At 43.0% G+C, this 17,447-nt stretch overlaps 1 protein-coding gene across 5 annotated transcripts in view; it reads left to right on the top strand.

Moving 5' to 3' along the window:
* The first annotated feature begins 3,098 nt into the window (after positions 1 to 3,098).
* Positions 3,099 to 17,447, top strand: part of PLEKHH1 (pleckstrin homology, MyTH4 and FERM domain containing H1) — a 50,667-nt gene continuing 36,318 nt past the window's right edge. For 4 of the 5 annotated variants that reach the window (XR_005602055.1, XM_039552995.1, XM_039552993.1 and 1 more), the window contains exons 1-3: positions 3,099 to 3,155; positions 8,577 to 8,752; positions 14,390 to 14,452. Coding sequence is in view for 4 of the 5 variants with exons in the window: in XM_039552995.1 (XP_039408929.1) it covers positions 8,612 to 8,752; positions 14,390 to 14,452 (204 nt within the window). In the remaining variant the exon portion in view is untranslated. The remainder of the gene's footprint in view (positions 3,156 to 8,576; positions 8,753 to 14,389; positions 14,453 to 17,447) is intronic. The other variant, XM_039552994.1, reaches the window with a different exon arrangement.

Genomic DNA, 17,447 nt, shown 5'->3' with positions numbered 1-17,447 from the left:
TGCCAAGCTAGTTCTCTTGGATCAGCCAGAGAGTTTGTTTTGTCAATAATATATTTGCTGTTTATAGTAAATTTTACTTTTTGCTGAATGATTTGTCTGCAAATTGGAAAGACCTGACATACAGTGCTTGAGCAGCCATATTAAAGGCAACTGCCAAGGGAAATAATCTGGGAACAATGAGATATTACTGGTTGTTCTTACAACCTTCTCCTTCTGAAGTCAAAACTACTTTTCTATTTGTATCATTTAATGGAAACCATGATTTTTTTTTTAATAATAATTTTGTTAAATACTTTAACAGAAGTGACAGAAGATATAAGGAGGCATAGCTTTGAAGAATAATTGCATTAAATACATGGCAGAACATTGTTATGTGAATGCTAATGTGGTTCTGGGCCTCCAGGGGTTAAAGCAAGGTGTGCACAGGCAATTCTTAGGGAGGTACTTCGTATAAAGTTCAGTGGCTGAGGAATGTCCTGGCAGTCAAGCTTTGTTGCCTGGGAAAAACACAAGGCCAGATATTGACATTTCAGTGGGTGATATGATCCTGTTGGCTTTGCTGGTGCAAATGAGAGAACTTGACCAGTGCTTTTAAGGGAAGATTAAAAATACCTTATAAAATTCAGATGAAGAAATATTGTGCTTGCATGCTGTGGTTGAAAGGAGCAAGAAGAGGATGGGAGCATGAAGGGAATAGCTCCTTTTCTCACTTTCTCTTTGGCCAGCCTCAGTTCAGGAGTGGACTCTGTAAAGCATGAAGCTACATTTTGCTTTCTGAAATACCTATAGGGAGGCACAAACTGTGCTGTTTCTGGTTATTTTTTGCAACTCCTTGATCACTGGGCATAATGATTAATACAGACTCACACACAGCATACAGACTGTAGGCAACTGGAGTCCTTTCCACGGGGAATTGCTGGAGAAATCTCCTTGGGTGATGCTGTCCCAACATCCAGCTTGTATTCCTGGCTGTCCCTGCTCAGCTGTCCAACTGGGAGAGCTCCTCACAAGGAGGCCTCTTCTTTTCAGTTCTTTGCCTATCTCCAGCTGGCTCTCCAGCCATCCCTGTGTAGTGCTATCCTGCTCTCTGCCTGAACCATCTCTGTAATGCATGCTTTGTCTCTTAGCTAGGAACAGGCAGCTTCATTCAACCAAATTCACATGGAACTGGAAACAGATGAGAAATAAAAAGCGACACCATCTTTAGGGAACTGCAGGGTCCTCCAAGTCTTTGGAAATCTGACTACTTATTTGGATAATGAGGTGTAGATTTCAGAGTCTGCCTTTATTCACTCCAGTGTCCAAATCTTGACCTTATGTTTTCAGTTATTTTTTTATATTTTAACCACTTAATCACATCAGTCTTTTAATTTTTGCATCGTAAGTGATTTGGTACCCAATGTTTCTCTGCCGAGACATCAGTGAAAGCACACTATCAGTGTGAGGAAAGAGTTTACAATGAAAGCTTAATAAACAGCAGATCTCGAACAAGGCAGTATCCATGAGCCAGATAACAACTCCTAAGATCTTGTTGAACCATATCTAGTGAATAGTGTTGCTTATCGTACTAGGAGATAATTTTGTTCAGTTCCCCTGTCTGCTTCCTTTGTAGATTGTTGAAGCCTGCTTATTTCAGACTGCCCTGTTTTGCATGAGTAGTCTCAACAGGTGCCAAAGTACAGTTTCAGAGCACACATGGATCTCTTATAATCACTCAAGATACCATTCTGGTGCAGCCCTTCCCCAACAAGCCAGACTCACTTTCTCAAGATGAGACCAACTTTCATGGCAGCAAAGCAAGCCATGTGAAAGGTCCATGAAAAATGGCCGGAAGGATGCACGTCAGCGTGCCTGTTGTTATCTCCACTGAGGGGAGCCTCATATAGACATTTTAAAAGTACCTCTGATGGAAGTGATGTGCCTGATAATGGAATGAGTAACAAGCAGTTGCTAAACCCAAACCAGAACAACAGGCCTTTTTCTTTGACACACACTGGTCTGAGGCACAAATCTCTGGGGGCATTTCATCCTGCCACCCTCACTTGTTTTCAGTCCCTTTCACTTCCATTTGCACACCCTGGCCTGCTCAACACAAAGGGAGAGAGTGTGGGCTTGGCCAGCCCGGGGTGTCAGGGAGAGGCTAGGGCAGAGGGCAGCAGCCAGCAGCACACTGTGTGCCCACTCTTGCTGCCAGTGCCCAGCCTCCCGAGGCAGTGAGATATCACCAGGTCTTGGTATAACACAGGCAATATATTCCTATAGGTCACCTATATATTCATATAAGGCATTGCTGCATGTAAAGTAGCTCAGTAAGTGATGGCCTGATGCCTGAATAACATATTTTGTGTGCTGGCAGCTATCATTAGAAATGCTTGAGGCTCCGGACCTGTTTGTTTAAGCCATTTTATGTGAGAAATGGCCAAAGTACATGGTGCAGGTTGGTGTCCTCTGGCCAGGAGACCATTACACTAGTTTGGTTTTCATCTCTGTCCTGGCATCAACCTCATGCCCTGGGTCTGCCTACAACCAGCAAAGGGTGCTCCACCTGGAGCCTCAGACGAAACACCAGCCCCTCAGGGCTGCAGTGGCGGCAAGGACAGCGTGCTTCTGTGGGTACCAGCTCCTTGCCCACCTTCTCCACGGAAAACGCCGCTGCCCTGGTGATCTGGGGACACTTTGGGTAACATCAGCTCTGACGGCTGGGAGACGACTGCAAGGGAAATCTCAGCAAACTCGGTGGCACTCCCTGAGGGTGCCGGGTAGGCGGAGAGGGGGATGTCCCCGCCCGCGGCAGAGCGCGGCTGCCACTCTTGTGCCCCGGGCCGCCCCGGCACCCGGCGCTGCCCGCCCCACCTGCCTCGCCGCCGAGCCCGGGAAGGGGTTAAAAGCCTGGGGCGGCTGATGTCAGTTCCTGCGCTCCTCGGGAGGGCTGGCTCTGATATTTGAGCCGGGCTCTCCCGCCCGAAGGAAACCGGGGAGGGAATGGCAAAGTGCTGAATGGGACAGGAGCCGTGCCGGGCACCTGCCTGCCGCCCGGCACCGCGCAACCGCCCGCGGCCAGGGCCGGCCCCGCCGCGCCGCGGGTCGGGAGCCCCGGGACGCCGCCGGCTGCGCCCGCCCTGCCCCGCCGGGCAGAGAGCCCCGCGCCGGCCAAGGTGAGCGCGGGCGGGGAGGTGCCCCGGGGGGGCGAGGGGCGGCCGGGGGCTCTGGAGGGCCGGTGTGCGCGGGGCTGGCTGGCACAGCCTTTTACCCCAGCTTGTCTTTCTTCAAAGGTGACCATGAGGGAACTGGCGGGAGCATTCTGGGGTGATATCGTGTCATATCTGTTAACTGAGGTTTGCTTTCGGGTCTGGGACTTTGGCCCTGAAGAGACATGGAAGAAGTGGGGGGAGGAATGGCCAGACCAACGGGAAAATGCAGCCCAAGAACTAAATGTGTGTAGGCTCTGCGGTCTCTTCTGCCTTCCTGGTAAGCCTCGGTGTGCGGGGCAAGACCTCTGCAGGTAGAACGGGACGACTGAGAGCCCTTCTTCCTGCCTCTAGGCACTTTTACTAGCTAAGCCACCTGCACTGATGTAGAGGGGAAATTATTCCCCGCTCCCTCCCACCCCAAGCCCGCGACAAGCCTTTTCCTTGTCCTTTCCACAGCTTTTTGTGTAATTTTCTCCCCCCCACGCCCCTCCCCGCCCATGCTCTGCACATCTCAGGCCGCACTCCTGAACGGGAAATAGCTGTGTGGCTGAACAATTCCAATGGCCTCAGGGCTAAAAAGCTGGGGGGTGAGACGATTATGAAGTGGAAAGTGAAGTGTTGATTAGTATTTCCCCACTAAGTTTTGCCCATCGCCTGTACTGCTGACTCCCTTGATGCTGATTCAGTGACATGGGAAGAAATCTCTCCCCTTTCATATGTTACATTTATCACGTTTCTACTGATTCCTTTTGTAGTAAGATAGTAGCTGAAAGTTAGAGCAGTATTCAGTTCAGGTGTTCAGACAGGGTCTGGTGCTTTTTCTGGGCAGGTGCTAAGACCTGCCGTCCCCATGTGCTGTGAATCCCTATGACAGCCTGCGTAAACCTATTGCTGAGCTGAGCAGACACATCTGAAATACGGAAATAGTGCTTCACTTGCCTTCACTGTTTGCACTGCATGAACAAAGCTGCCAACACTTTACTTGCATTTGTATCTGCACCTGAAAGACTTCACATTGATTGATTGTTTTGGCTTTTCAGGTGGAAGTGTACAAAGTCTCTGAAGTGTTTTGAATTCTAGTTCTGAATCCACCTACATCTGCAACATCAGCTGATTGTAGCTTAAAAACACAAAGAAAAACCCCCAAACACATGACATCTTGATTTAAATTTCAGCTTCATCAGAATTACATCTGGGTATGGGCATTCCAAGTAAATATGATCATATTTATTTTGGATATGGCATTTAGAGTCAGAACTGTCTCTGACGTGGATCAAAACTTACAGATATATGCATGAGACTTCTAATTTTGACTGCATTTAGCAGGTGGTTCAGTCATTTTTTTCTCCCAGTTTTAAGGACTTTTTATCTGCCATTATTGTCACTGACAGTTGTTGGATACTTAACACTGAAAATCAAGCTGCTCTTTAAGAAGTGGCAGTATGCACCTCAGAATGAAGTTTTGAAAATCTCAGCTTGTTTGAACAGAGTGGCTGTCTCCTGTGTTCCAAGTCCCTAAAATAAGAGTATTGCCTCTGAAAATATCTGGCTCCCAACTTCTTCATATGCATTAGGGCAAAAAGAGCCAGTTTTATATAAATGTATCCATATAAATTCTTTATCTGATATGAAAAGGACCAATATCTGGGAGAGGAAGGGGAATCAAAGAATGTGGTGAGAAAAGATGGTTAAGACTTATGAAAAAGGGCATGTGAAATGGCAGATCCAATAGAAGGGATTTAAAGTCAGTCTGTCAAAATGAAGTTGCTATTGTAATTCACAGAGTACAGATGAACTGCTTACGTTCAGGAGAACATGAGCATTTTAACAGTAAATGAAAATGCAGAATAAGTTTTGTAAATAAAGTTGTAATCGAGAGGTAAATATTAGACATTGTGATACAACATCTTTCTCTGAAAAAGTGTAAGGTTTTTGCTGGGAGAAAAGCTATAATTCTAATCTCTAGACTTCAGAAATCATTTGGTATGATGACACATGGGGAAGTTATTAGCTTAAGTGGAGGATGGGGATTAATAGAAGAATGGTAAGATAGACAAATGACAGAAGAGAATGTGACAACACAGTGCTGAAGAGGGGGCTGTTAGAGGGTAGGTATTTTACTGAATTGACTGCTGACACAGGGGATTAATCTAATGACACAAAGCAAAATCGCACATTAGAAGTAGTAATAAAGTGGGCGCAAAACCTGCAAGAGCGCTCTTTAAAATCATCAGAGGAGGAAGAGATTCAGTTGCATAAACAGTAAGACTTCCAGATACCCAAAAACAAACTGTGTCTTTTAAATATTAGTGATCCTTAAAAATACTGCCTGTAATTAAAAATATAACATATGGTGATACTAATCAATCACAGGGTAACCACTGGCATGTTGACTTTTGCAATCACAGAATGGGTCAGGTTGGAGGGGGACCATGGTGGGTCATCTGATCCAACATCTGTGTTCAAACAGGACCATCCTAGAGAACATTGCACAGGATTGCATCCAGATGGTTCTTGAATATCTCCAGTGAGGAGACTCCGCAACCTCTCTGGGCAACCTGTTCCAGTGCTCAGTCACCTGCACAATAAAGAAGTTCTTCCTTATGTTCAAGTGAAACTTCTTGTGCATCAGTTTCTGTCTGTTGCATCTTGTCTTATTGTGTGGTACCACAATGGCCTGTAGTACAGAGAATCTTGATCTTTTGGAGATCTGCCACAGACCTGAGCTTTATTAATCTGTTGCAGTCCATTTGTAATTACCCTCCTGCTCTCCCACATCTGCCATTTACAAAGGAAAAGTCAGCTGAGCTTCCTCTGCTCCAGCTCTGTCAGTTTGTTTGTGAATGTCGACCACCAGTGCAATATAGTTGTAAAAAAGGCAAACAATCAGATGAGGCATTCCCTAGGAAAGGGGAAAGTGCTACATGCCTTTACACAAGGCTTTGTTGTGGATGCATGCTGCCTTTCACATGCAGTTGTGGTCACCCATGACTATGAAGGGGAGCGAGAAGAGAAGAACCAGCTCTTTTATATTATGTGCATGGAAGCTGGAACAGGTGCAGAGGGAGAGCAGGGAGCTTTTTCTTATGAAACTAAAGGAACCCCTTATCTCTAGCCTTGCAAAATGAGGCCTTTAAGGAGAAGCTTTTGATATCTATAAATATATCAAGGGATAAATATGAGGGAGGGAAAAAACCTAGCTAAACTGAGGGGCAATAATCTACAAGAATTAACAGATACAAGCTGGTTATGATTATATTTATGCTGGTAATTGGAAAGCAGCTCATTAAAGAGGTGAGGTTCTAGAATAATAGGAATAGTGGGAGCAAAACTGCCAGCATGGTTCTAGGGAAGGGCAGTATTCATTTATGAAAGGGATTATAAAATGCAGTTGTCTGCAGTGATAAAGAACAAGATGTAATGATTCAGGACACCTATACCATCCTGGACCCCCTATTCAGAACAAGGGTATTTTAATTCAACCAGAAGTTATGGTCTGTGCGGGAAAATTCTGCTTGGGCTTAAGTTGTTTGGTACATCAGTTTCATTTTACTTTGTGTCATTATCCCATTCCATTCATTTGTATGTCCTCTTTGGACTTAAACTTTATGAATAAAGACTAAAAGCTCCTTACACTTGTATGAAAGAGACAGAATTTCATTTGAGAGCTGAAGTATTATTTAAGTCCAAAACAGAGTTAGCTGTAAACAAGCTTAACAGTGTTGTAGGATCCTTCCTTGACTTAGTGCACTCTTTCGGCTTGGGGAGAACTGAGAGCACTACCTTACAGGGAAACACGGTGGTGTTGAGAAGTGTACCAAAGGTAAGCTGGTTAAGTGCCTGGCAAGGAGTTAGGGCTAGAGAGTAGCTCAGTGTGCTGGATGGGCTGTGGAAAAGGACGGCCTCTATTTCTGTAGAGCTGTAAGTGTGCTGCTTGTAAAACAGTAGTCTTCTTTCCTACTGTCGCGTGTTTTCAGTGCTGCATTACTGCACAGGAGTGTACCTTTGCTTTGTTTTACTTAAACCTACCTTCTGGAATAGTCTTTCACAACTCTTTGGAAAAGTAGGCAACTTGCTGTCTGGGAAACTTTCTATTACTGAACAAAGCAACCTGAACATAAAAATAACTCACAGGTAATGTTTGTAGCCAAGGGGTATAAAATGTTGGTCCTTAACTTGGAACATCAGACATACAGCTGGATTGAGTGGCTTGCTGTGTTATGTATACTCACACTATTATGTATACTCATGGTAATTTGAATCTCAAGTTTTACATGCGAAACATGAACCAGGTATCCTGACAAGTGGGTACAGCTGGAGGGACATCTTAAACTTTTCCTCTCTGCAGAGAAAGGCAGGTGTAAGGGCAATGAGGCTGAGTGACTTTGTTGCTCTCTTGCAAGTCTTGGACTGTTCCTTGATCTGTCACTGTTTGGGACTTGCGAGTTTGCCTGTGAGCTGGTGAGAAGTTCCTTTAACAAGTAAGGATTTAGTTGTTCTGATGAAGCTGAGCTCATAGCTGTTCTGACTTTGTAAACATTTTTTGTTGTTTGATAATACAGCTGGCTGCTGGACTACACACACAGAGTTGACCTTTTATTTCACAAATACCTGAATTTGGTTAAGAACATTTATTACCTAGATTTTTCATGCCTTTTACAATAAGCACTGAGTATCTGAAATGTCTAAACAGTTACTGAGTAGGAAAATAAAAGATCTTCAAAAACTACAGCTTTTTTCAGTTTCTGGAGTTGTGTATATCTCTTGATGTCTACAAGGACCTCAGTAGAGCAGCATGTTTTGTCTTTAGCCCTAACTTATTACTGGATGGATTCTCTTTGTTTTAACAGAGCAACTGTTTAGATACTGGGGCACTTCCACTCTTATTGTCAACTGACTGTGTCAAGTAGTTAAGGATTGGGAACAGTTGCTTAATACATCACATCATCTTAATACAGTCTTTATGAGATAAGACACAGGATGAAAATGTGTGTGTGATATCTGAAGCAGGAGGTTTTAGTGACTTGAGAGTTTACCGCCATACTGGAACAAAGGAGGCAGGGATAAAAAATACTCCTAATCTCTGGGTAGAAGCTGAGCAAGACTGTGAGGGTGGCAGTAAGGTTGTTTCTGGAATATACAGTATAATGCATTAGCAAATTATTTACTCATTTACTCATTCTAAAGGTAAATGTTTATCCATTAAGGGTGACCTCTGGCAGAGGGCAATATCAGTGACTCAGGGTAGTACCACTTAATCTTCTGCTTGGAGAAGAAATGGCCTTTGATACCAGTTCTGTAAGATGGACCAATGAAAACTAGGCACAGGGGTGATAAGTTTGTCCTTCTAAAATATATACTTTTTTTTCCCTTTCGATTCTGTAGGATTTTTAGAGCACCTCGGACGACATCCTAAATGGATGATTAACTTCACAATGGCAGAACTCACAATGGAGAATGGAAGCTGTATGGACTGGCAAAAGCGATGCCTTGTGTTGGAGTCCCAGCTCTTCAAATTCCGCTTGCAGGCAAGCAAGATCCGAGAGCTGTTAGCTGAGAAGGTGAGGCAGTGGTGACTTCTTTTACTTTGCAATGAGTTACGACACAAAAGCAAAAAATCTGTAAATACTGAGCTATCCAATAGATCTGTTACTTGCAGTGAGGATTGATTAAGTACAGCTTTGCTCTCTGCTTATCAGTTGAGATGCAGAGATGTGCCTGTCACAGTGGTGTAAAGTGGCATAATAAGAATTAGCCTTGTTTACTGCAAAATCACCAAGTATTTGGACTCTAGTGGAAAACACTGTACCAGCAGGATTCTGGATATCTAAAGTGACTGAGACAACTGCAGAGAAAGATGGATGTTTTGGATAAGATCAGTAGGATGAGGACTTGGCTGGCAACAGAAAAGCTTATAAGAGTGCAAATTATGCTATAATGTTGATAAGCCCAGGCAGGGATATGTGTATTGCCATAGTGTTAGAATAACACTTCATATCCAGTCAAAACATCCTGGGGATACTGAAGAGCAAGGCCAGATACTTTGAGATCTGGATGTTAGAAACTTGCATGGGATCTGTGGTTTTAGAGACATCTCCTACTAATCTCCTTCAAGTGCCCTCAGTGAATTTGTTTGCATCCTAGAGGAGAGGACTGGCAAAGATTTGAGGATTTTATTGGACTTTTAGTTTTTTGTTCGTTTTTGTCATGGTGTGAATTTTTTGTGGTTTTTCTTTACCTTAAATGGTGTTGGTTTTCAATTAGAATTAAAGCTTTTTCCCTACATTTGTATAAAGTCCAAGTTTGTAGGTTGCTGTGGGGATCCTTATTTTTTTCAAAATGTGTCTTACATTATCACAGTCCAGTCCAAGATTGCTCAGATACTCAATTACTGTAGGAAAGTGAGAACAGTTTCTTTCTGTCACAGTTTTACTAATGAAGTTGAAATCTGTACAGCTGACTGCAGTTTACTATACCTAATGACAGATACATTCTAAACTCACTTTTGCTCCATTTTGTATTATGTAACTTCTGTGTATATTCTTGTTTGTTGGTTTTGGATGTAAAAACATCCAGATGACAGCTACTTGAGAGTGGAGTAATTTTCATCCTTCCTTTCACTGTAATTATATTTTCACTATTGCCATGTACTGCATGAGACATTTTTTCCACCCTTCATATTTTAAGGAATTGTGTAGCTTTAAGCAGCTCCTTCATCTCTTCAAATTAGCTTCTGAGATGAACCTTAGTGATTACTTATGTTGAAAAACATTGAAAGTGGTTGTAAAGTCCATTTAGATAAAGGCACATTAAAAAAATCATGTGTAGATGTGTAACAGGTCTGGTAAAGACAACCAGTACTCATATGCAGTACTTTTAAGTTTGCTGCATTATGAAATATGTATTTTTGTGCTTTATTAATTTCTGCTTTGAGAAACTTCCTTACTACCCACACAAGACAAACCCACCTACCAGACTTCCTTGTTGGAGAACAGACTTGCCAGATATATTTTGACTATCTCTTTAGGGAAGTTTGTGGGTCATGGCAGAGAATTAAATTTTCATCTGCTTCAGGGGCCTGGCTGCCATTTCTCCAGCCTTTTAGTCAAAGCGATGTTCCCTTTGTTAAGATTAAGGAGTAGCTTGGTTCAGTGATCAGGTTATTCTGTAACTACTTGTACAGTGCTGTTGTAGCTTTACTTGAAGGGTCAAAGAGCTAACAGGCTTGCAATTCCCAACTCTGAATGTCATGTGGGAAGCCTCAGCAGGGACTGTGGGGCAGCTCCAGCAGGCTCTCCTGCTGCTGGTGGACTCAGACACACAGTGCTCATGCTGAACACTCCTCTTGGGAAGTGTCCTGGGCCTTAGGTTCCCAACTGGTCTGTAATGGTTTGCTCAGAGACCCTCCTTCCCTCCTCCTCAGTCACTGCAGGACACCCCGGCAGTCACAGCAACAGGGGCTCCTGCCTGCGCTGCATCCTTCTCACCCTCAGGTGGGTAGTGATGCAGAACTGAAGGAGGTGCTTGGTTTATGTCTAGTGATGGCAGCTTCAGGGATTTTTGTCATAGATTTTATAGCAACTGTGATTTTTAAGTTTTTTCCCTCATTATGAGAATGAAGAGATTCAGACTTACTGGGAGTCCTGCATTTCAAAAGAGGGTTTTTGTGGCAGTGAGGGGAGACCATTTTGGAAAAATGTGAAGTCTGCACAGTTTGAAGCTGTGTGCCAGCCTGTGGTAAGCCTTGTCCTGAGATCCTTCCAATATGGTTTGCAGCAACAGGAAAATTATTTTTTTTTAAAGTGGTTTTAGGTGGTGAAAATGAAGAACAATGTTAACAAGGGTGTGATACTTGCTCACCAGCTAGGTTGTCTTAGGTCTGGAGGTGACTGACTGAAGGGCTTGAAAACCTGATCCCCCACATCTTAAATTATTCTTTGTAACTAATTTTATGATTTCAAGACAGTTTTTACTGTTTTAGCTCACAAAAAACCTGACCACTCATGCCTGGCATTGGTAGTACAATGTGCTCTAACAGTTTAAATACTTCAGATTTTTTAAATCCGCTTAGATTGAATAATCTAGATCGCTGTTCAGAACATGAGGAATTTAAAACCCAGAGGTTTAACAGGCAGTGCCCTAGTTCACATAGTGTGAACTTCCACGCTGATAGCCTGGTCTCAGCTATCAAACAGAGCTGCCCAAGCTGCACAGAGCCTGGCTGGGGGATGGCATGGCGGAAGAGCCTTAGCCCCTGGTCTCCCAGACAAAGCTCTGCCATTCTGCTGGACCCCACAGGGCATGAGACCCCTGAGTCCTACCTTGTGGGCATTAGCAGGGATCGCTTTGGAAACAGGCAGTTCTTTTCAACCTGACTTTCTTGTACACACACAAGGAAAAGGGATACTCCTTTGTTGGTGAGTGGCATAGCAGGCCGTTGCCTTGGCAGCAAGTTGACCTGGATAGGAGTGAGATCTGGAACAGAACAGCAGGAGGAAAATGAAGCTGAGAGGTGTAGGAACTTCTTTTCACTCAATTTTATGTAGCCTCTTCTGAGCCATCGGGAAAGCCTGTGTGAATGGCTGATGGGAGGATCTTTTGCAGCTCTTAGAAGGGCCGTCTGGGTAACTTAACCTGCTTCTGTCTTACTTCAGTAAACAATGAACATTTGGAAAAAGGCTCTTTTGTTTCATGTAAGCATGGCTATTCAACTAGTCCTGTTTCTCCCATACAAGCTGTCTGGGCTAGTGTTTGAAAGAAGAGTTCCGTGCATTTGGCTTGGTTACGAAGTTTTTTATGTGACCTGGGTCACATTGCTTAGTAGCATTTGTCAAATTATAAAGCATTTTGAATGAAAGGACCCATGTAAATACCAAGCATTATTATTAATTCATTGAGGGATTTGAAAGAGCCATACAAGCATGTATGTATTAAATCTGATTGTGCTCCAGTGAGAGTGCTGACACTGGGGATGAGTGAAATAATGATTTCATGTACATGAGGAACACAGCAGTTATTTAACAGTTCATAGTAGGACAACCCAACGATGTAGGACAGGAAATTAAGAAAAGTACAAGTTCATTTAAGGCTACAGAGCAAATTAGGGTGACAAAAGTAATTGATTTGGCTGGAACTTAGCCATGTCACCCTGCTTGCACAAGTTTCATAACTTTTTTGGGATCAGGAATGGTCCCAAGTTAGATTTTCTGTCCTCATCAAGATCCATAACTGCTACCAATGCAAAGCAACTGCTGGGACAACAAGGAGGTTTTCAGTCAGAACAGTGCTGTCTTCTTAAAATAACCTGAGTGTTTCATGATCCTTGTGCAGGATTGAATTATTAGTTTAAGAGGATAGCTTGGTAAAAAGGCCCAGAATTTCATCTGTGCTGTGAATGTAAACCCTGTCAATTAATCAGACAACTAGGAGAAACCATTGATTCTGAAGCTACTGTCTTAAACACTCTTTGTTTCCCAAAGCATATTAAGTCTCCACAGTAATTATTCTTGACATCTCTCTTTTGCCAATGTGTTTTGCTGCTACCTGTCTGGGGTGATGACTGTGCAGACACTAATAGATAAATGCATGGGTACATCACTGTACTGGAGGGACACATACTCATGTGACACAGCTGTTGACGTTAGATTGCCTTGAGCTCAGTCTCTCCTCTAAGACTCTTTGGTCAGAGCAGCTTTGTCTGACTGCAGTCTTCTGTGGTGTCTCTCTGTTCCTCTGCCAAGGAAGCATCCTTGATTTGGATATTAAGTTACAGAGACTGATGTATTTGATTGTTCCACTGAAAAAGCAAATCGGAGAGGTATCATGCTAAATGTAGCAGGTTTTGATCTTCATGGTTTTAATTTATGACATTGCTTTTTTAGTTACGTGACTATTGAGGTGTCTATGTGTATGTACCTTTTGATATGTTTGTTGATAGGGGTCAGTCTGCTTTTGTGTCAGTGAGCATGTATGGAAAGAAGAGTTGTCTTGTTGCCATATGAAGGAAGGCAAATGGAAACAGGGGAATGCTGCCCCATCCATTCTGGGTGATCAGCCCAGGAGGAGTAAGTCCCATTTTCAGAAATACTGGTTTGGTCCTGTTAGTGACCAACCTGAACACTTGGCTCCAGTGCTTTATCAAGAACCACAAAATGTGTTGGAGAGAAAAGGAGCCCAGTTCCCTTTATAGTTTTCCGTCTTTAAGCATGATTCTTTTAATCTTCTGAAGATTCTTCTATGTCATTCTTTCCATAGTAAAACATAAGTAAGTGCTGGAAACTCCATGAAGCATTCCTCAAATTTTGCAACTTGGTGGGTGAAACTTAGTGTCACTGACTTTGTATTAATGGGCTTAAATCTGAGACCCATTGAAGTAGGCCAGGTGGAAGATGACCTTGACAAACATCAAATGAGATACTAGGTTGCTATTTAAAGAAAAATTAAAATGAAAAACAAACAAAAAACACCAAAAAACCCCCCCAAACCAACCACCTTCCCCCCAAAAATGGGCTCTAGTGGTAAATTATTAGAAGAATTCCAGGTACCTCTGCATTTAACGAGAATGAAGAGACTTACAAACACTTAGGATAAAATTCTATTCAGTGTCCTTTGACTTCAATAGCAGCAATGCTCAGATGTCGAATCACAGAATTGTCAGTTTGCAAAGCTCTTCAAAATGAAAAGAATCATAGGAAAATTAAGATCATTGTTAATCTTGTCAGTTATGAGTCTGTGATGCTTTTGAAGCCAAAGCAAAGTATTCACTGGTTATAATGTGGCATCATAGAGAACCTGCTGTGAGCTTTCCAAGATACATTCATTTTTATTTACCATTGTGAAGGAATCCTAGATGAAATAAGATCAGGGAAGAATGGTTCTCTGTGGACAGGCTCCTTGCAAGGACAGCCCATGTTGTGTAAATTGTAGAGATGAGGTCAAGGCTTTGGCACTGTTCCTTTGACCCATGTAATGAATGATGAAGCTCACTAATGAGAAAATGGTTCCGGTATATTCAAAGTAGGGCAGAAGACTGCAAAAGGTCAAAGGCTTTTTTTTTTTCCTGGTCAAAGCTGTCCAGTTAACTCAAAATATGCCGAAAATCTGTAGGCTTGCACAAGTCCTGAGTAAAATGTGGATTTCCAGGTGATGTTAATTTATTTTCCGTCTTTCCCCCTCTTCTTTCTTTTCTGTTTCTGAAGATGCAGGAATTGGAACAGAGAGTGATAGAAGCAGAGCAAAGAGCTGAGGATGCAGAGAAACAGGTAAGATATTCTTTTATGGTGGCTCTGGTACAAGTCCAGCAGTTAACTCACTCTAAATTCCTTCCAGTCTAGCATACTGACAGCAATCTGCAGTGCTATGCCCTGCTAGGGAAACACTGATTTACAATGGTGGATGGATTTTCTGGTCTACTTCCCAGTCTTTGAGCCTTCGCTGTGAACAGGTGCCTGAGTATGTTGAACCCTAAGTGAAAACCAGCACCTTATACCTTCCTGTCAGCTTCACAGCCTTTACCCCCTTGTCCATGATAGGCATGCTTCGTTGGGGAAAAGGAAGGGAATGTTGTACCTCAGGATTAAATCGCAAAGATAGGGCTGCTTGGCAGGTCCTCAGGAAACAAATACTTAAGAGTACTGGTGAGGACTTGTCTACAAGTAGAGAAGGTTCTGTGAAAGAAGTAGGTTTTTCAGACACACCCTTATCACTTGTTTTGGACTACTTAGTAATTACTGCTCTGGCTCAGGAGCCCATGGAGAAAAACAGTAAGAGCTGGATTCATTGTCTATTACTGTAATCATCTAAAAATTAAGCATATTGTCTAAACTAGTCCTTCTGTGCTTCTTGAGTAATGGAGAAGGGGAGAGAGGCAGACCAGCTTGTGAACAGGCTATAGAGAATAATGTACCTTTGGGAAGCAGACATTCTGCACTCTGAGGAGTATTATAGAAACAGAAGTGCCAAGAAGGGCCAGGTGGTCTGAGCTCTTGTATCACTGCAGATCACTGACGAAGGGAAAGCTTGAAATGAATCAGCTCCCTCCAGCTGGACAAGAGCTGCAGGACTGAGCACTAAGTCAGGGGTTGAAGGGCAGAAATAAAAGCCACACAGCCAAGAATGACTGTCAAAGATGATTTCAGAAGGGAAGGAGTGAATAAGCAGTGTTATAAGCACTGGGAGACATATCACCTGGGAATCAAGAACTTGGAGTACCTGGAAAGGTATTCTGTCTGCAGAACATATTATTCTATGCCAGTTTGATACTGACATCAAGATTTTTTACTGACCAGCTTAATTCTAGGAAAGAAGCTATGTGTTGACACCATGCTGTTGGTTTCTATGCTAGACCAGCAACTACCAGTGAAGAAAACCAGTTGTTCTTGGTAGTGGTATCAGTAAGTCCATACCCAACCAAGACAGGCAAAGGTAACACAATACAGGCAAAAGTGACAGCTGTGACAGCACCAGCAGGAAATACAGTTATTGCAACTGGCCAGTGAAGAAGGTTTCAATGACAAGGCTCAATGACAGGAGCAGAGTGCCCAGGATATGATGAGATGCAATGACAGCAAGGGACAAGATGGAGAACAAGTCAAATCCAGGTCCAAGAATGGGCAAGAAAGGGAGAACTTGGATGGGAAGGTGTAGCAGAAATCAGGGTTGCCTTCACTCACCTGCCACCAGCAGAAATGAGGGTTGCCTTCACTCATCTGCCACCAGCAGTTCTGTAGCCATATGCTGGCAGGTCCTAAAGACTAGCAACCCTCAATGTTTGCCTTTCCAGCAGTCTTATCCACATCCAGAGATAAGTGTTCCTAGAGAAATGCTACATAGCTGCCTGACGGCCTGAAGAAGTGACAGCACAAGAGTAGGACCATTCCCTTCCACTAATGAGTACATTCACCATGAATGAGAGGCAGCCAACAAATGAGAGGGCTCCACATCACGTGCAAAATCCCTTGTTATCTTTCTCTCCAGGAGTCTGGGGGGTTGGATTTGTTAATTCAATGGACTCCCTGTAGCTGCCAACCTCAATTAAGGAAATCACATGTTTGCAGTCCCCTCACTGAGCCTCTAGTACAGAGTCAGCATTTGGGCATCAGACAGAAAGGAGGGGCCATTTCTTTTTACTATAATCACCCTAAACTCTAATGAAAACACATCCGACTCAGCAGGCTTAGTTTTCTGGCTCGGATGTTGGGTGCTTGCCTTTCTGATTCAGTATGAGGAAGAGGAAATTTGCTTCTCTGCCTAATACAGGCAGACAGGAGGACAAAACACAGCTTCTGCAAGTATGAAGTGTAGGCTGCTCAACAGAGCATGACTAACAGTCTTGCACAGACTTTGTGAAGTGCTCAGATTGCTGCCTGCATTCTGTCTTTCTGGTTCTAAATTTATGCTAAATTTATGGTATTTGGAGTTGGTTTCTTTGCAGATTTAGCTTCTTTGAGATGTGTTGGAACGAGAGATTTTCCCATCTTCAAATGCTGCAATTAGTACATTTGAGTTAAATTGAGGGGATTCCATTAATCTTTAGAAATGAAGTATTATAATCCATTGTAATAGAATGAGGTAATGGTAAAACGGAGTGGCATTGTTGAGAGACAGAGGTTTTGAAGAAAGCAAAGAGGTTTTAAAAATTTGCTAAAAACCTGAAACGCTTCAGTAGCTACTAGATTTTAGTGCATTGAAACTTTGTCTGTAGTGAAGGAGCTCTACAGTGATCTTTCTCTTGCTGAGATGAAGAAGTGTTGGCACTGGCAGGAGCTCAAAGACAGGCAAATCTTCTGAAGTATCTAACATTGTAACTCCGTAGCAGGTCTGGAGAAAAGACTTGGCGGAAAGACAGGAGTTGCTAAAACACTGTCTTATTCTGGGGATAGGAGGAAGAAGGACCTCCATAATAGATTTTGCTATAGAAATCTTAATCTGAAGCAAATGGCCAGGGGTTTGTGGTATGGTAGTGAATGAGGTAAAAAACTGGCTGTGATATTGCAAAGGAGGAAGGTGTGATGTACCTTGTTCATACGTGTACAGAGACTGTGGTGCCTGTATGACGTCTTTGATTAGTAATTTGATTGTAATATCTCACAATCCACGATGTGTTTATCTATTCATGGTTCAGTTTGCATCTGTTCTTGCTTCAGCTTTACAAATGAATGGACAATGTTCCTTTCACAAATGTGGATATAAACTAAGTGTGATCTGAAGGGTATTGTAGTTTTTGATGTTTTATTTTTCCTTCCCTGACTTGAAAAA

The sequence above is a fragment of the Corvus cornix genome, chromosome 5 (genome assembly GCF_000738735.6).
Source record: "Corvus cornix cornix isolate S_Up_H32 chromosome 5, ASM73873v5, whole genome shotgun sequence".
Taxonomy (NCBI): Eukaryota; Metazoa; Chordata; class Aves; order Passeriformes; family Corvidae; genus Corvus; species Corvus cornix.
Note: the sequence above shows the minus strand (reverse complement) of the source record. Positions and strands in the feature narration are given on the sequence as shown.